This window comes from Maniola jurtina, chromosome 8 (assembly GCF_905333055.1).
Source record: "Maniola jurtina chromosome 8, ilManJurt1.1, whole genome shotgun sequence".
Classification (NCBI taxonomy): domain Eukaryota; kingdom Metazoa; phylum Arthropoda; class Insecta; order Lepidoptera; family Nymphalidae; genus Maniola; species Maniola jurtina.
The window spans coordinates 15,221,127-15,241,261 of NC_060036.1; the positions used below are offsets into that span (position 1 = coordinate 15,221,127).

Consider the following 20,135-nt stretch of genomic DNA (forward strand, 5'->3'; position numbering starts at 1 on the left):
GCCGCCTGCCGCCCGCCGCCTGCCCGCCCACTGCCGGGCCGGGCGGGCTGGCGGGCTGGCCGGTACTCACTGAACACTGATAGCGGGAATAAACTTGCCTCAGCGACGATAGAGTTACGACCCCCGTACGATACGGCAAATAAAAGGTCATTTTTGACGACGTACGAGTATTTGACGTACTTAGCGGTGTGCGCTGTGGTTATTATTCTAAGGCTGTGGCTTTATAAAATATGATCCTGGACGCCCAGCTAGGTTAATTTATAGATGCTTGGTTGGATAAGATTCCACATATACACGGATAGTTAATTACTGCTCGCTGCGAGACAATGCAATACCTTCTATATTGCATTCCGATGTAATGCTGCGTAGAAATTAGTGGTTGGTGTATGAATTTAACTAACTCATATTTACCCACTAACGCGCTTCTAATCAAGACTGTACCGTTACTTAACTAGTTAGCTCGCAGTCTACCGTCATCTGATAAAATAAATACGCAGCATGATTAATCCATTGAAATCCAGCTAAAAAGAAAATAAATGAAATTGAAATGGAAAAGAGTTAGGTTCGCATACATTCATCGTCGTCGACGCCTCAACCGATAAATGCCCACCGCTGGACGTACTTACTGTATAGAAGGATCCCTATAGAACACTATTTTTGCGCTTTACTCGGCGGCTCCTAACGATTCGACCGAGATCGTCCCTCCTCTTCTAGTGAGGCTGAAAGATACACTCATTGCTCATTATCATTCGGCGAAACAAACAAACGACGCTTTTGACGATACAAATTGAGTAGGTAGATACTTGTAAAAGTTTAATTGAATAAAAATGTTTTGAATTTATTTCATTGGGTTTTCCGGTGCAAGACCGTCACTGATTTTAGCCGGCATTCAAGTTAACAAAATACGTATTGAGTTATCGAATGCGATTCGGTAACGATCAGGCACCATGCAGCACTCTGGCAGATAAGTGGGTCACGTCGGGCGTCGGGTGTCGGGCGTCGGGCAGGGTGCCAACACACCTAGTACGCTGCGAGGGCTCTTTCTTAATCTCTTCTCTTATACGACGACGTTTCTATGATAAAGTTAGTAGGTAGGTAATATCTATTTGTCGTTAGACATTCTAGCAGAATAATGTTACCAGCATCAGCATGCTATACGTATAAAAGGATAGATGTAGTAAAACATCAATGTATCTACAGCTTCACACACCGGGTCTAGAAACTTGACATTTTGTATATTAAAGATTCCTACGCAGAAAATATTTGCAGAAATTCCATCATCTAAAAAATGTAGATATTTCATGTAGAGCTACTAGTGTCTATACTAGGTCTGTAACTCTATTTGGGTATATTATATACCCAAATATATTGGGTATATATTTGGGTTTCTGTGGATGTTACTGAGAAGAGCCGAAAAGAAACTCAGCAGTTGCTCTTTTCAAATTATAAAAAGGTACAATATTATGTAAAAATACACTAAGTGTACCATCTCGTGGGCAACTGAAAGCTTAGCCGGTTGATTCCACGCAACTTTTACTAAGAAATTCAAATCCTCGACCTAATATTAAGTGGTTTTTACGTAATGTATTCATGATTCTAGGTAAATCAACGGGAAGCAGCCTATAGGCTGTGATTCCCTTGCGAGTGTCATTTGCGGCATCAACGGCCGTATTTTTTGACTTAGAAGTTTGACTTTTTACAGCTCCAAGGGATTGTAGATCCGAGTGCCTCTATCTGAGTACTTGGATATACCTATAGGTACCTAATTCCAAAATCAAATTCACGCTTCGCTAAAATATACACTTACGTTCCTACTCCTAACTTTTGATCACAGGAACTGGTTTACTGAGAAAAACGTCAAAAAATCCATAATTATTTGCGATCAACAAACAAAACCGGTTTTTTCAATGACCACTAAGTAGGTACTTGCCTGCCTGTTAATGTAATTTATTTATTATGTAATAGTAAGTCAAGACAAGACGCTCCGTCACTGGTGGCTCCATACAAACGTAGTTTGATTTTCATTTGAATATTAAGCAACCCAAGTCAATGTTTTAGACCCATTCTAGAAACTAATATCTCAATCATCAATCAATCAATCGGCATTTTTGCGTCCACAGCTGAACATAGGCCTTTCGGAGAGTGCGCCACCACACATGTTCGTCCGCCTTCCCCATGCACCCACTTCCCGCTATCTTTTTAAGGTCGTCAGTCCAGCGGGTCGGAGGTGGAGGAAACTAATATCTGTGCCTGTGATTTGCTAGATGTTTTATTCAATTTGCAGCTAGTTACTCGTCTTAATGGCTATTTTTAAACGACTACCAAAAAAGGAGGAGGTTCTCAATTCGTCGGAATCTTTTTTTTTAATCTGTTCCCCGATTACTCAAAGACCCCTGGACCGATTTGAAATTTTTTTTTTGTTTGAAAGGGTATATAATATACTGTGCAGGTGGTCCCATATAAATTTGGTGAAGATTTGATGAATATCTTCGGAGATGGAGAACAGAACTTCTCAATGGATAAGAGCAAATTGCTCGCGATCAATGTAATAGCTTAGTAAACAGTAGGGTTTTAACTGGGCATCGAATATTATAGTACAGTGGGGCCACTTAAAGTTGTGAAATAAAAAATTTTCAAAAGAAAAATAAAATCGACTTCAAAAACCACAAACACTAAAAAGTAAAAAATAATTTTTAGTTTAGCTACACGTGTAATGTACCTAGGTATGAAGTCGGGCGAGCTTCACTGTTGGATTTATAATTTTGTTTCAGTATGCTTTTTTGGTTTATTGGTTTTTGAAGTCGGTTTTATTTTTCTTTTGAAAATTTTTTGATAGCTACTTACCTATTTTGAAGTAGTTATTAACGTAGTAAGTAAATTACTTTGAAACTTAGAAAAATATAAAAAAACCATACTTACTAAGTATTACAAAATGCAAGCATTGTCGGTGCCTGTACATTTTCCATTTAATAATTAAGTATTGTTAGTATAGTTTATGGTAATAATATTATTTATGAATGTTATATGGATAATTTTGACGTAGGCAGCGACTCTGCCTACATCAAAAGTTTACTACCTACTCGCTTATTCAAACATCTTATAAACTATAGCATCTTTAATTAATTGTGAATACTTCCATGACGTCATAATTATCTGCCTATTGTAATTTGAATCTTAATGTTCTAAATTCATGAGGCATGATACCTACCAGGTGAAAATGCAAATACTTAGAATCAAACAAAGTTGCAATCTGAGTTTGTCTGTGTAAACGCTTAAAACTTCTAACTACATTTCAATGTGTTACACATACACGAAAAATATTTGTATTGAGCTAACTGCGAGTACGTGTAACATATTCCCATAGTCCATAGAAATAAAGAAATTGAGAGAAGAGATGTTTCGTAATGAAGTAGTCATAAATGATATAATAGGCTCGTTTGCTAATAGAAATAGATTTTTTAAAATTCAATTAATATACTACTTCTACAAGTGTTTTTAAATCTTACTGAAGCTACCCGGAATACCCACACTACTAAGAAAAACCAGCAAGAAATGAAACATCAAAATAACTTATTACTTAAATTTAAAACATTGGTACCCTCAATAAAACTAAGCAGTATGTACTTCACAAGGAGCAGCTTCTAAACTTATACCAAGTTTTGACCGTGCATGGAGGCTGCAGCCATTCGTGGGATGGCTCTGCCAAGTACCAGCTTGATGCATTGGATTCTGTGGATTGTACTAGAACACTCATTGGCGACCGAGCGCTGGTCAATTCTAAGCTTTAACATTAGCGCAAGGTAGTCTATCTGTCGGTATTCTACAGGATATATTTCGGAGAGTGTGCTAACGAACTGTTCGACCTAGTTCCTCCTCCTATCATACCGCGAGGCAACCCTACAGCCCTACTTAGTCGAAATACCACGGACTCGAATAAAGTGATTTGCTTCCTCGTTTCTGTTAATAACATGTACTTACTGCTAGAATATGGAATGCCTTTAAAAGAAAAGTGAATAGGTAACTTCTGGGCAGGCGCGCTCCACTTTAGGCTGAATCATCTCCTGTTTGGTGTGAATGCAGTCAAGCGCTAGCCTAGGTAATTAAAAAAAACAATTTTCATTTCTTAAGAAAATTCAACTACGTGCGAAGCCAGGGAAATTAGGTGTCATAATATTATTAATTTGGGTAAAACGTATTTTGTATTTACATACGAAGGTCATCAAAGTAATAAAAACATAATATTGAATAAATAAAGATTTTAATAAGTTTCTCGTACAACGTTGTGTAGCACGGACACAATGTTGCTTGCGTGCTTACTGCTGCTCTTAGTGCTTCTAGTGATCATCTTAGTTAAATCGAGATCTAAAAAATTGTTACACTTACACAGCCAGATAAAAGTGGACTTTCCCTACATACCCGTCATTGGACATGCTTATAAGTTTATCGGAAGCAATGAAGGTAAAGTTATATTGTATAGTTTGTTACAATGTTTGGCAATAGCAAACGCGGTTCCTCGTAACAATTAGCAGTTACCATTACCGCTGGTTAATAATTAAAATCATAATAACATCACAGTTTAGTCATTTTGCGACCGCCTGTGTGTCCGTGTGTCAGCCATTTTATTTAGAAACTATTAGTTTTTGTAAAGTTGTAAGGCAAAGATAGAGAAACTTAGTACCACTACATAGACATTTGTTTCTGATTATTCTTCGTTAAGTCTTATTATGGTAAGAAATTTTTTTTAAATTCTGACTACGGAGGCCAGAACGGAATCCAACCTTATGCGTGTATGGTTCTGGCTTGTAATTAACCAGGTTTACCTTGACTTTAAATTCACCTGGCTTGTTGACTAAGAATAACATTGATCTTGGAGTAAGCCAAGCTCTTATACATGTAGATGCTAGTAGTATGTAATGTATTCGTTCAGTCAGAACCCTAGAGACGGATAGCGAAGCGAAAAGGATGAAGATGGTAAAACGTTTACGACGCGACGCATAGACCCGCTCGCTGCATGCGGATCGATGGCGAAACGGTGGAAGGAGACCAGATAGAATTAGTCCTTCTTATAATAGATAAGATGTCTAACTATGATTCATTGAAGTAAAAGTGGTTAGGAGATACTTTAACTATTGGATATTTGCCTTGAACTATGAGATTGGAACTAAAAAAGCAAAACAAAAATTCAAGCTCCCACTTAAATTGAAGGTTTTTGTAAATGTTTTATCTGTGGACGATTGATTTCCATATTATTTGTGAGTTTGAAAAATTGAATAATTATGTGAATAATAATAAATATTAGCACTAATATTAATTCAAGGCTCTGATAGATAGTTGGATGGACGGACAGACTGACAATTAATGAAAATTCACCCGAGTAGACTTGGAAACCGTCCGGTCACTAAAGAAACTCAATTACGTATCGAAATTGGGCTTAGGAGGTATTTATTTGTTTATTCTTTCTTTATTTGCATTCATGTCTTACATCATAAAATACCTATAAATAAAATATCACAACATGAAACCCCGTCAGGGCGTTGCAAAGTATAACATTGGTAATTATAATACGAGTATCTTATAGGTAATATTGCAATTCTATTAAGTGTTAACATTAATAGAAAATTATCAAAATTGTGAACTACATGAATAACAATAATTATGGAAGGTAATTATATAAAAATAAAACGGCATGTACCTATAAATAAATGTTATGGAAGCTGTCAAATTATTATTAGTAATAGGTCCTATCGTTAGGTAATCAATCTTTAAAAAGTACCTACTTATAATTAAAAGCGCATTACAAAATTATTATATGGTATTATTGAGGTATATTCACATGTAATTTACATGTCATTAAATAGTTACTTTAAAGATGAAGGATGTTATTGTGAGTAACTATAATGCTAATAATAAATAATTACCATTGTTGCACTTTGCAACGCCCTGACGGGGCTTCATGTTGTAATTATTGTTATGATGTAAGACATGAATGCAAATAAAGAATAAAGAATAAAATATGTCTGTAGATCGTATGCTGATGTTCGACGAGCTTGCTCGGCAAGCGTACACAAACAAGCATGGCATGGCGAGCTTCTGGTTGGCGCATTACCTGTGTGTTTGTAAGTATCAATATACTAATTAAAAAATTGGCAATTCAATTATATTATAGACTAGCTGATGTCCGCAGCTTCGCCTGCGTGGATTTAGGGTCTGAAATCCCGTGGGAAAGTTGTCACAAAGTTCCTCTATCGATTAAAAAAAAATTACGCAAATCGGTTCAGAAATCTCGGAGATTTCGGTGTACATAGGAAGAAAAACACAACTCCCTTTTTCGGTCGGTTAAAGTCGGTTAAAAAAGTAGCCTATGTTACTCCCTGATCAATCCTCTACTTGTCTGTGAAAACCCCGTCAAAATCGGTCCAGCCGTTCCGAAGATTAGCCTTTTCAAACAGACAGACAGACAGACAGACAGACAGACAGACAGACAAAAATTTTAAAAACGTGTGATTCAGTGTTGGTATCGTTCAAATAACCATATGAGCTTAATATGAGGTAGTTATTTCGAAATTACAGACAGACACTCCAATTTTATTTATTAGTATAGATAGGTAATTATGGATTGCTCGGCACAATCTACTCTGCAATGAGTGAAAAGTGATTTTTTGGGTAGGTACATTGATGAAGTTGCATATTGTAACGTTTTGCTTTTCGTAACCCATGTATGTCTCTTGTATCATTTTGCCAAATGTAATACCTATAGTATATATTGAAATTTCGCGATTTCAGCTGTATCAGATCCTGCGACCGCAAGTGTCGTGTTGAAGACTTTCCACGACAAGTGGCCCGTCACGCTCACCATGCGGCACCTGCTCGGCAACGGCTCGGTCTTTGCGGAAGGTAAACTTTCATTTTATCTCATCATCATCCTCCACCATCATCGACCCTCAGACGGCACAGGGTTCTTGTTGTCATAGCTCCTTGCGACCACCCTCGTTGCCTATCCACCTCCCACTAGGTGTCTTCCAGCACTATTTTAACCTCTTCTATTATGAATATTAAATTGTCTGTTTATTCATTTGTGTGTACATCTGCCTTGAAGTAAATCAAAACCTAAAAATTACCTAAATGCTCTAATTCGGTGTATTGGAGGTCGAGATAATAGAGTGACCCTCTGGCACGCGAAGCCGAGAGCAAAACCAAATGTTAGGTACTTCTCTTCACATCAGAATATTCTTTGCACACCGATGGAAGAGTTTCGACTTTGTTACAAACTTCGCCTTTTTGAAGTAAATATTTTTCATTTTATCAACTTTAGATGGCCTCCATAGGATCTACCTATACTAAAAATTAAAGTTTGCATAAATAATACTCTTGTTTTTTACAGAAGAAATATGGCGTCTTCGACGAAAAATTCTTATTCCGGTATTTAATTCTAAATATTGTGATAAATTTGTCAAAATCTTCGAACGCAACAATAAAATAACGATGGATAACCTGAGTGCTGTCGTGGACAAGGGAGACTTCTCTATGTGGGACTTTTTCCGAGCCTACACATTGGACTCTGCTTTTGGTATGGATTTCATCAACGAAATATTTAAGATAAATTATGATTTTAGACAGCCTAGCATCACCGCTACGTTGTGGCCTTGTGGTTAAGGCGTCGGCCTCCTAGGCGGTAGGTTCAAGGTTCGATCCCGACCATTCACCTCTAACTTATCGCAGTTATGTGCAGCAATCCAATATCACTTGCTTTAACGGTGAAAGAAAACATCGTGAGGAAACCTGCATGCCTAAGAGTTGTCTATAATGTTCTCAAAGATGTGTGAAGTGTACCAATCCGCACTTGGCCAGCGTGGTGGTCTATGGCCAAACCCTTCTCTTTCTGAGAGGAGACCGTGCTCAGTGATGGGCTGATGATGGATTGATGAAGATGAATGATTTTAGATATGGCTTTTGGTGAAAACTTAAACGTCCAGAAGAATCCAAATCATCCGTTCGCCTTAGCATTTCAAGATTATTTTAAAAACGTTGCGGCGCGAGTGTGCCAGCCGTGGCTGTTCAGTAACGCGATATACGACCTGCTGCCCGTGGGCGCCAAACAGAACCGCAACAAGCAACTCATTTGGGACTGTCTTGAGGACGTAAGTATCATGTTGATGACTTTAGACCGAGATGACTGTAAAGCAGTCTGCATTCCTTGTTTCAAACGGTCTAAAACTCTACCACAAAATGAGATACTTACGTATTTTGTAACTCTACTACTAATTGCTAAAGGCCACTTTAACTAGAGTACCTTAAATTCAAACATTAACAACAATTTGCGATGAATGCCATGTAATCACTTCCCATATTATAAATGCTAAAGTGTCTGGCCTTCAATTACGTTGCAATGCAGCAACGGACCGACGTGATTTTCTGCATTGGTAATAAGTATATTGCTAAAGACCTGGAAAGTGACAAAGGCTACTTTTTATTCCGGAAAATCAAAGAGTTCCCACGGCATTATTAAAATCCTAAATCAATAGCTGATTTAGCATATCTATTGCCTTACTGCCAGCCGTTAATAATTCACAATACTTTTTGTAGCTGATTCAAAAGAAAAATACATTATCCCAAGAAAGACTCGACAACACGATGGAAACCGATACTAGTAAGTATCAATAGTTTCAGTCTTTTGCATTTGTTTCAATAAACTGATGACATTAATTGAATTAATGTTTCAGGGAATACCCGCAGTGGAAAATTTAAATCATTTCTGGACCTTTTGATTGAATTCTCTGGTGGATACACGGACACGGAGCTCCGGGAGGAGACGTTGGTGCTGATCCTAGCGGCCACTGACACCAGTGCTACTACGCTATGCCTCGCTTCGGTCATGCTGGCGAACCATCCTGAAGTACAAGATAAAGTTTATCAAGAGTTAGTATTTGAACATTTCTGACAGTCCAATTTAAATTTTGCCAACTTTCAGCTAGATATTTGAAGGAATTATGCTCTACCAACTACTTCGGCACTTTAATCTTAATAATAAAATAATACACTTTGACCAGTATGATGTTACTAAAGGTCGATCAATAATATGTAATTGATGCGGGCGTAATGCTGTTATAGCATGTTACTTATAATCAATATATGGGAGCACTCACAGAAAGCCGTTGGAATTTTCTGTGATTTGTCTTAAGTATTCGATTGCGTCAAGTACAAGAGTTTCAGTTAAAATGAGGCACTGTAGAATCATAAACACTGCATTCAGCCTCACTGCATCTAATCCCAGTGATCGTATTTAAACGGCATAATAAATGTAAACGGTGTGAAGTCATTTGGATCAATCTCACTAAGGAGTGTGCCTCAATATATGTTTCCAATGTTCCTCAGTCAAAAAAAAAATTCACCCGGGCGGAGCGCGCCAGGTAGTCTAAATAAATTGAAATTGAATTGCAGTATATTTACAATAAATAAATTATGATATTATGATACGATATGATATGAAAATCATATTTCGTTTTAGGATTAAGGAAGTTTTAGGTGATTCAGAGAGATCGCTGGACAACTTGGCGAAGCTGAAGTACCTGGACGCCGTGGTGAAGGAGACCATGCGTCTCTACCCGCCCGCGCCCGTCACCGTCAGGAGGTGCAACAAGGATTTGGAGCTAGGTGAGTGCTTTACTATAACTAATTACTCACTCTTATATTAATTATTAATTTTGTGATATGTTACAGAGCAAAAAACGAAGAAGATATTAATCTACTCGCAAATGCCAATATTTCTGCTTAAATTTTTAGAAACACTCTTTGCGCGTCGTATTCTTCTTTGCTAAGGATAGCGACCCCTCTCTATTACTTACATAGTATAGGCAGGAGTATTCTCGCTTAGTTATAATACAATGCAATCAACTGCAATGCATTGTCACTACTAGGCCATACGTTCCTTATATGGCCACACAGTATTTAGAAACATGAATCGTTCGAATTTCATGATGTAAGAATTAGTGTTTAGATACTGTTTCCTAAGAAAACTTTATGACTCATTTGAGCCTATAGATAATTTTGACTACAGGCATAAGTGGAGAGCAGTGCGGGAGGGGTCTGATGACGTGACACGCGAGAACTCAGTGATTTGTCTACTTGCGACGACTGCCACCCCTCCCGCACCGTTCCACTACCGCAAGAGCCTCCTCAGTTATGCGCATTACCTATACTTTACCATCTTTTACAGCTTCTGGGCTTGTCCTCAACGAGGGCTGCTACTTTTTGCTGAACATCTGGGGCGTGCACCGCAACCCTGGCTGTTGGGGCGCCGACGCGGATGAATTCAAACCGGAGCGTTTTCTAAGCGCCACGCCGGACCAGCTCGCGGCCTTCATGCCGTTCGGTTATGGATCACGAAGCTGCATCGGTAAACAAATTTATACTACCATTAGCATCGCCTCAGGTGTATTCACTAAGATTCTGGTCATAGGAAGTACAACTCATTTGATTCAAGCAGCATCAGATTGAAGGGTTGAGACTTGGAGCTCAATCGTGAAGTTGTTGCTTGGGCCCTACAATATTAATGAACCATCAATAGCTCCTAAATCCCCACGGCTAAAGAGCGCAGTACTCTGCATCATCAGGGTTGAGGGTTGAGAATTTAACTATGAAATTGGTAGGTACCTATGATATCAAATTAACATCAACAGTTCCAAATTTCCCATGGTAGATGCTTTTGACGATTCAAAAGAACTTGTAAAAGTCCAATTAAATAAAATTATTTGAATTTGAATCAAATTATGGTCACTTAAAAAGTTTTGGATCCAATTCCTTTCGAGAACTTCTCTACTGATTAAAATAAAATGTGCCAATTAGTCATGAAACTTCAGAGAAATTGGTGTAGATACATACATAGAAAAAAAAAAAACAGTCAGCATTGAGGACCTCCACCTTTTTGGAAGTTGGTATGACTTGCGTGTCTTTATGTCTTCATCCTTTTGCTTTATTTGCAGGGTTACAATTGGCCTTAACTTCAATCAAGTTGTCTCTGGCGGAGCTGACGCGTCGCTATCGGCTCGCGCCTGCCGCGAGCTACGCGTACAGCCGGCAGGCGCCGCTGCGGGTCACCTTCGACATCATGCTGAAACATGTGCACAAGTTCAAAGTGCAGATGGAGAACAGACACTGAGTCAATTGATTGCGCCAAAAACAGTTTATTGATCGTGGCTTTTAGTGGATAAATCGTGGATTATTATTCTCGTTCTGATTCATATCAATATTCTTGCCAATTGCTAGTCCTATAATGGTAAACAAATAAAGACTATTCTAATTGTATTATTTCTTGTTTGTTTTTTGGTACCAGATCCTTTTTTCCACGCACATGCAAATTGTGGAATCAACTCCCATCGCCGATGTTCCCATTAAATTACAACGTGGGGTTATTCAAATTCCTGAAAGGCCGTCAACGCATCGGCGGTACCTCCGGTACTGCAAATGTTCATGAGCGGCTTAATCACTTAACATCAGGTGACCCACCTGCTCGTTTGCTTGCTATTTTATTATTTAAAAACACGGCTTACCGATATGATCTGAACCTCATTTCATTATACTGGAAATGAAGCAATTAGTTGCGTTGTGCGAACTAGTGCAAGTACCGAGCAATTAGTAAGTCGTCGTAGTGTCCTTCCGCCGCTTGTGGCTATTGAGTGGCGACAGGCGTTAATTGCGTCACCGACTGCAGCGTCCCAGGCCCGCTCTACACTACACTGTCTTGTAGGATACTCCACTTGCCTCTTAATTAAGGATGAATTGATTGAAATTCCACGAAGAAGGTTCATAATGAAGTGTTACACGTCATAAGTAATGTAAAGTATGTAAGTATAAGTAATGTACACGTCATAAGTAATTGGTTAGTAAATTATCTCTCAATGTTCTCAAGTTGGCAAATCGACGACAGGTGCGTGCTTATAATTTATCCGCTTGCTTGCGGTGCTTGCTTAGATTCACAGTGCAATTTCACTTCGAAATTTATATCAGGTCATATAGGTATCATTATCATTCATATTTATTTATTTGTAGAATGCGTAAGCTCACTTGTGCCTCAGAATAAGCTGCGCCAATCCGCGACGGGTCAACTACCTGCTGCAATAATTAATATGAAACCTGTATTTAGTATCCTAACCGGTAGGACGTGTTAAAAATATGTTTACTAACTTTAAATCTTTTCTAAATACTCGTAGAATAAAACAAAGTCGCAATTCGCGTTTGTCCGTGTATTCTGTATACCCTACACTTAACCCTTTTAGCTACATTTCTATGGATTTCAATGAAGTTTTCATCATCAATGATGATGAACGTAAAAATTTCGCGTAATGAAGACATTCTCTGCCAATCCGCACTTGGCCAGCGTGGTAGACTAAGGTCAAACCCTTATCATTCTGAGAGGAACTTCTAAGAAGGAATTTCTAAGAAGTGAGCTAGCAGTGGGTTGATAATGATGATGAATTAAGACATTTATAGCGCCTACATGCATTGATGTATTAGAGCAATGCTGCTTACCTACAAAATACCCAGATAGCTAACTACGAGTACATGTAGGTATATCAAGTTAATCATCAAGATAGAGAATTGTAGTCTAAAAATGTCTATAAAAATCCACGAGAGATGGCTATCAATCTCCTAAAAAGAAAATATTTAATTACAGACTGATATTATTAGGTACGCTAACCTATTTTCATGTAAGAGTAGGTATGTTTTCCTCCGCGCGAAGCAGGGGCGGGTAACAAAAGGTCTTGCTAATTTGGGTAAAACCTATTGAATATTTACTGAAGAGCGAAGGTCACCAAAATTTTTATAATGAAGTATGATTTAGGCATAGGCAAGATATTCACTATTACGTTTTTAAGTGTCGCACGGACAGGTACAATGTTGCTTGCGTGTTTACTCGTGCTATTATAGACTACAGGCCCATGTTTAAAAATGGGTGGGTCATATGAACCACCAGGTGACGTATACAGGACGATATAAGAGCATAAAATAATAAGTTTCAGCACTATGCCGTCACTTGTAAGCTGTCCAACAGAGTGCTGGTGAGAATTGAAAAGTGCAGGTAGAGTGAGTACATTTTGGTCATATATTTTTGTACGGCATTTTTACCATCGATAGATCCATGAAAAATAATAAGAAAGCGCGCAGTGCCGTAAAAAAATGGTGCGCCACAAAGTCAGTAAATGTTTTGATTTTCTGACAATTTCCGGGGTAAATTTGGTCATTTAATTCTGTACGGCACTAGTTTCATACTGTTTCAATACAGCCTCTAATCCATTATTCCGCAACGCCGTACAAAAATCATGCGACAAGGGGAAAAAATTGAGGGTAGCAACCCCCTCTCTTTCCGTGGTCCGGGGGGTGATTTGAGAAAGTACGGCTTTGGTTCCAAAACATTATCTAGCACTCAAAAGTACTATTAAAAATAATGCCGTAAAAAAATTAGTGTTCATTTGAATGTGTATCAATAATTATCTTAATTTCATGGTATACTTAATTTTTAAAGCTGTAAAATCATTTGACTCTGTACGGCAACTTTTTTTTTAACATGATAGTGTAAAATACTATTGTTATATAGTATTGCCGTTCAAAAGAAACTGTTCTAAAAAAAATTATAGATAAATACAAAAACTGAAATTTTTCAAATTATTGCAAAAGTTTAAATATTCATAGATTAATAAAATATAGCAATTTTCTACGCTTTTCCCTTGTTTTAAATAGTATTAAGATAAATAAATTAGGAAAAAATTATGCCGTACATTTTAATGCAGACCATATCTTTTAGGCTGATGAAAATGACGCTACCATTTTAAGGGTAGTACTTTATGGCCATCTGATACTGTACGGCATTAACATATTTTTGAAGAGAACAATTGATAATATGATAAAATCACTACGCCGTCTAACTGAAGTGAACGGGTGTGTATATAATATCCACATCCCCTACAAACCTTTGGACCAACGAAAATGTACGGCATGTAAAAAAATATTATCTATGCATAAAACACTTTCAAAATAAATTAATTTTATGTTGTTTCAAATCACCCCCCGGACCACGGAAAGAGAGGGGGTTGCTACCCTCAATTTTTTCCCCTTGTCGCATGATTTTTGTACGGCGTTGCGGAATAATGGATTAGAGGCTGTATTGAAACAGTATGAAACTAGTGCCGTACAGAATTAAATGACCAAATTTACCCCGGAAATTGTCAGAAAATCAAAACATTTACTGACTTTGTGGCGCACCATTTTTTTACGGCACTGCGCGCTTTCTTATTATTTTTCATGGATCTATCGATGGTAAAAATGCCGTACAAAAATATATGACCAAAATGTACTCACTCTACCTGCACTTTTCAATTCTCACCAGCACTCTGTTGGACAGCTTACAAGTGACGGCATAGTGCTGAAACTTATTATTTTATGCTCTTATATCGTCCTGTATACGTCACCTGGTGGTTCATATGACCCACCCATTTTTAAACATGGGCCTGTAGTCTATTAGTGCTTGTGGTGATTCTTTTGTACAAGACAAGGTCGAAGAAGCTGTTAGATTTACACAGACAGATAAAAGTGGACTTTCCGTACATACCAGTCATAGGACATGCTTATAAGTTTATCGGGAATAATGAAGGTAAAGTTTTTAAAGTTTGTTTATTAAAATATTTGGTAGTGATAAAAATAATAATTAATGCTCAGTAACAAGCCTCAGTAACGAATTAGATGAAAAGAGATCGAGATCAATTAATAGTTTTTGAAGCAAAGGAGATTAGTGAAATTGGGGAAGAAATAACTGAACATGATATAATATTAAATGAATTGAAATATGCTTTATTGTATACCATCATAAAAAGAAACACAAAAATAACACAATACACAGCAACAACATTAGGTAAGTAAGAAAACATGGCAGCCTTATAGCTTTGAAGCGATAGAGAGTATAAATTAATGACTAGTGTGAAAGGTTAAAAGGGTTTACGGAAACTCGACATTTTGCACGTAGATTAATTTCTCCATAACGTAGACCCCCACTAAAGAGTAAACTTTAAAAAATTCCACCTGAACAAGGCCAAGACGGTTCCGCTAGTTTACTTAAAAAACATAATATGTTTGTAGGTCGCATGATGATGTTCGACGAGCTTGCTCGGCAAGCTTACACAAACAAGCATGGCATGGCGAGCTTTTGGATAGAGAATTACTTATGCATTTGTGAGTATAAAAAAGCGTATGCGTTTATATAGAAGAAATAAATTGAGAAGTTAAAAAAATCCGAGTGCGTGGTTGGTGCAAACGCAGTTGCTCTGCGATATCTGTGGTGTCATTTGAATACTCGGAAATCTTAAATCAGTTAAATGGTTAAACGAAAAAATGGTCTACGGAAACTATAATTTTAAAAGATCTATTCAATGAATCTCCATTTGCTGCAGTTAAACAAGTTTTATTTTTAAATAGTTCCATTATGGCATCTAGTGGGTGCCATATATTATTTTTCCTACATTTAATATCTTTAGTAGCACTTATAGGGTTGAGACGAATCTATTGGTCTAAGAATCATTAAAATCAGTTCACGCGCTTCATCTCTACAGTGTTACAGACAACAATAACAACATATTACATATTAATAAATCTACTGCTGAACAAGTAGATTTATCTTTCAAGCACGCCACAACGGAGTAGTGGATAAACGCGATTTTTTGCGATATAGAGTGACAAAAGCTACTTTTACATTCGGAAATTCAAAGAGTTCCCTTGGGATTTTTAAAAACTTTAATCCAGAGAATGAAGTCGCAGGCATCGCAGCTGGTTATATCATAAGATTGACTCAGGTAGCCATCATGAAATAAATATTTTTGAACTTTGTTCTTGTTTTAAATTTCAGCAATATCAGATCCTGTGACCGCAAGTGTAGTGCTGAAAACTTTCTCCGATAAGTGGCCGATCACACTGCCGATGCGTCACCTTATTGGCAACGGATCGGTCTTTGGGGAAGGTGTGCTGGAACTTGTTTTAAAATAAAATAATAAAGTTAGAAAACATAATGTTGTAGGTAGATCCCACGCGGTAGAATTGAAACTTCGAGAGAATGCGACGGATACGAAGTATGAGGAGTAGGATAAATTGTACGGTTTAATAGAATCTAAAATCTAAAACTACTTTACTTAAATTGTATTAGTTTTAATTGCAATTCATAGGATTTTGGCAACATGGCGTCTAAATCAAACACTACTAGTAAATTTTTATAACACACTAGTAGTATATTTTGTTTACAGAAGAAATATGGCGTCTTCGACGAAAAATTCTTATTCCAGTATTCAACTCCAAATATTGTGATAATTTTGTGAAAATCTTTGAACGAAACAACAAAGTATTGATGGAGAAGCTGACTTCTGTTGTGGGCAAAGGAGACTTTTCCACGTGGGAATATTTCAGTGCCTACACACTGGACTCTGCTTTTGGTATGAATTTTAGAAACAAAACATGTAGGTATTATTGGGTTTTATCTAACATAAAAAAAATGTATCAATGATTTTAGATATGACTTTTGGCGAAAACTTGGAAGTTCAGAAGAATCCAAATCATCCATTCGCCGTAGCATTTCAGGATTATTTTAAACACGGTGCAGCGCGAGTGTGCCAGCCGTGGCTTTACTGTAACGCGCTATACGAGCTGACGCCCGCGGGCGCCAAACAGAACCGCAACAAGAAAGTCATTTGGGATTGTGTTGAGAACGTAAGTATCATGTTGACGATTTGACTGACAATAAAAAAGTTTTATTTATTTCTTTGATCATGATTGTCTGACCAAAGACTTTAATAAAAATTATTATTTCCTACATCCATTTGTCTAATATAATTATAATTATAATATAAAGGCCAAAGAACCCAGTATACATACATTATAAAATATACAATTGTAAAAAATATAATATAGGTAAAATAAAATAAACTATAGGTACATAAAACTTAGAACCTAACTATTGCAATGTTTGATTAGAAGGACTGATGCACCAAATTTCTATCGGTTAATAAACTAAAATTATTTTTAGCTGATTAAAAAGAAAAAGACGTTATCCAAAGGACCACTCGAAAGCACAACGGAACACGACACTAGTAAATATCAACAGTTTCAATCTATTGCATTGATTTAAAAAAAATATTGAAATTAATTGAGATAATCTTGCAGAAAATACCCATGATGAACAATTTAAATCTTTTTTGGACCTTTTGATCGAATTCTCTGGTGGAGAAGCCGGCTACACAGACACTGAGCTCCGGGAAGAGACGTTGGTGCTGATCCTAGCGGCCACTGACAGCACTGCCACTGCTCTATGCCTCGCTACCGTAATGCTGGCGAACCACCCTGAAGTACAAGACAAGGTTTATCAAGAGTTAGTATTTAAGAAGCTGATTCGGATCATCATCATTCAAAATTATCTACCCATAGCTGGATATAGGTCATTTGTAAGGATTTCCACACGCCACGGCCTTGCACCGTCTGAATCAAGCAGCTCTCTTTGACTTGTTTAACGTCGTCTGTCTACATTGTGGAGTGTTTTCAACGCTGCACTTTTCGGTACAACTTCTTCTACGACGAATTCACGATTTCAAGAAGAACTTTATAAATTCAGCCAAATAACATAATTTGAAACTGGATCTAAAAACTTGCAATATTTCATTTTAGGATTAAGGAAGTTTTAGGTGATTCAGAGAGATCGCTGGACAACTTGGCGAAGCTGAAGTACCTGGACGCCGTGGTGAAGGAGACCATGCGCCTCTACCCGCCCGCGCCCGTCACCGTCAGGAGGTGCAACAAGGATTTGGAGCTACGTGAGTGTAACGCTACTAAGCTACTGTAATCGTAGGATGTATTTTGAATTGTAATTTTGTTATAAACAACAGAACAAAAAACAATTATTAATATTATAATATAGAAGGTACAATATGGATGGATGAGAAAGGATGGACGGTAATCAAATCTTTTCCAGGCCCTCAAAGGAGATAAGCAACTAATAACTATACAAACAGTAAACTCTGCGTAAATATTCAAGGCACATGAGGCTTTACTTGGCCAATATTTGTGTTTCTATTTTAGAAACAATTCTTCTAAAATTTTTGCGTGTAATCGTTAATTGATCTGTTATTTACATGGTATCAGATTTGGCGTTTACTGTTTCCACGGGTAATCTTACTTTTGAGTCAATTGATAATTCTGTTACTATTACAGCTTCTGGGCTTGTCCTCAACGAGGGCTGCTACTTTCTCCTGAACTTCTGGGGCGTGCACCGCAACCCTGGCTGCTGGGGCGCGGACGCGGACGAGTTCAAGCCGGAGCGCTTCCTCAGCGCCACGCCCGACCAGCTGGCGGCCTTCATGCCGTTCGGCCACGGACCACGAAGCTGCACCGGTAAGAAAAGATTACCACCACTACCTTATCAGGTGTTTTTCTGAGATTTTAGGTACACAAGATACTATGATTTGATTAGACTTAATAAAACTTAGGTGTCTTTATATCAGCCCTTACTTTTTAACCGACTTCAAAAAAAGGAGGAGGTTCTCAATTCGTCGGAATCTTTTTTTTCTTTTTTTTAATGTATGTTCACCGATTACTCAAAGACCCCTGAACCGATTTGGATTTCTAATTTTGTTTTATTATGCTCGCTCGACTTCATACCTAGGTACATTACACGTGTAACTAAACAAACATTATTTATTACTTTTTTAGTGCTTGTGGTTTTTGGAGTCGGTTTTACTTTTCTTTTGAAATTTTTTTTGCTTTATTTGCAGGCTTACAGTTGGCTTTAACATCAATCAAGTTTTCTCTGGTGGAACTGACGCGTCGTTATCGGCTCGCGCCTGCCGCGAGCTACGAGTACAGCCCGAAGACGCCACTGCGGGTCACCTTTGACATCATGCTGAAACATGTACACCAGTTCAAAGTGCAGTTGGAGAACAGACACTGAGTTTTAATCATGTTTTGATTGATTGCACCAAAAGCATTTAGTGAGGGTTTTCCGTGTTGGGATTCACTGCCAACTCCTATGTGTTCCCCTTCCTGCCAACAGCGCAGGTGTCATGCACCGTCTGCGTTACGCACTGCAGTTTCATGTTCTTCATACATTTCCGCAGTATAGCTTACTTTCTTCTGTGTAGAATTTTTGTATTACATATTGAACAAGCTGATGCTTGCGTTTAGTTGTATGTTATTTATTGTAAGCAAATAAAGACTATTGTAATGGTGATCATGTTTTTCTGCTTTTTTTTACTAATCATTCTTTGATAGTCGCAATGATTCCGAACCTCATTATTATGTAATCATGCAATTAGTCGTATTGTGTACGCTAGTGCAAGTATGGAGCAATTAGTTAGCCGTCGTGGAGCCTTCACCTACCACCGCTTGTAGCTGTTGAGTGGAGACAAGCGTTCCTTGCGTCGCCCACTGTTTTCTGCTCGGCCTGCTCCAGCCTCCACAGTTTTTTACGTTACTTTCATTCGATTTTTACTTATGATTCCGTAATCAACAAGAAAGTTTCGCCATGCATCATTCATCCGTCCATCCGTGGCTCAGCTCAGACTCTTAGTAGTAGAAAACTTTAATTTGACATAGGATACCTACAATGTGCAATGCTAAAAAAAGTTATTTAGGGTAAAGGAGAAAACTTGCATGCCTGAGAGTTCTCCAAAATTAATGTTCATGAAGGTGTGTGAAATCCACCATTCACACTAGGCCAGCGTGGCGGATTATGACCTGAACTATTCTCATTCTGAGAGGAGACCTATTCTCAGTAGTGGGCCGGTAATGGATCAATAGTGATGATGATGATGATGATAATATTATGATTGTGTAAAGTATCGGTTCTTAGCAAATTAGCAATGAACCAGTTGGCCTTGCGGCGCGGCGCGGCGGGAAATATGTTTCCGCTCCGTGCATTTGAATTAAGAAATATTTTTGATAAGGATCAAAATAAAGCCAAATAGGTATAATAGGTAAAGCCAGAGTTTTCATAACTACATTTCTACTTCACCGTCCATAATATTATAATCATTGCGAAAATATGTTTTTATTTTTGTTTGTTGGTTTGACCTTCAATTACGTCGCAACGAAACAGCTATAGTTAAAGTGTTGAG

General features: G+C 37.8%; 2 protein-coding genes across 2 annotated transcripts; both read left to right on the forward strand.

Annotated features, from left to right (window-relative positions):
• The first annotated feature begins 4,296 nt into the window (after nt 1–4,296).
• LOC123867301 (cytochrome P450 4C1-like) lies at nt 4,297–11,207 on the forward strand. Its single transcript, XM_045909288.1, has 10 exons — nt 4,297–4,458; nt 6,024–6,116; nt 6,784–6,894; nt 7,382–7,567; nt 7,942–8,138; nt 8,584–8,647; nt 8,721–8,916; nt 9,506–9,651; nt 10,214–10,393; nt 10,980–11,207. The coding sequence occupies exons 1-10, from the start codon at nt 4,299–4,301 to the stop codon at nt 11,153–11,155; spliced, it is 1,509 nt and encodes a 502-aa protein (XP_045765244.1). The 5' UTR covers nt 4,297–4,298; the 3' UTR covers nt 11,156–11,207.
• Nucleotides 11,208–14,520: 3,313 nt separating this feature from the next.
• LOC123867723 (cytochrome P450 4d2-like) lies at nt 14,521–18,970 on the forward strand. The gene is made up of 10 exons (XM_045909899.1): nt 14,521–14,644; nt 15,127–15,219; nt 15,890–16,000; nt 16,281–16,466; nt 16,544–16,740; nt 17,057–17,120; nt 17,194–17,398; nt 17,692–17,837; nt 18,235–18,414; nt 18,795–18,970. The coding sequence occupies exons 2-10, from the start codon at nt 15,132–15,134 to the stop codon at nt 18,968–18,970; spliced, it is 1,353 nt and encodes a 450-aa protein (XP_045765855.1). The 5' UTR covers nt 14,521–14,644; nt 15,127–15,131.
• The last annotated feature ends 1,165 nt before the right edge of the window (nt 18,971–20,135 follow it).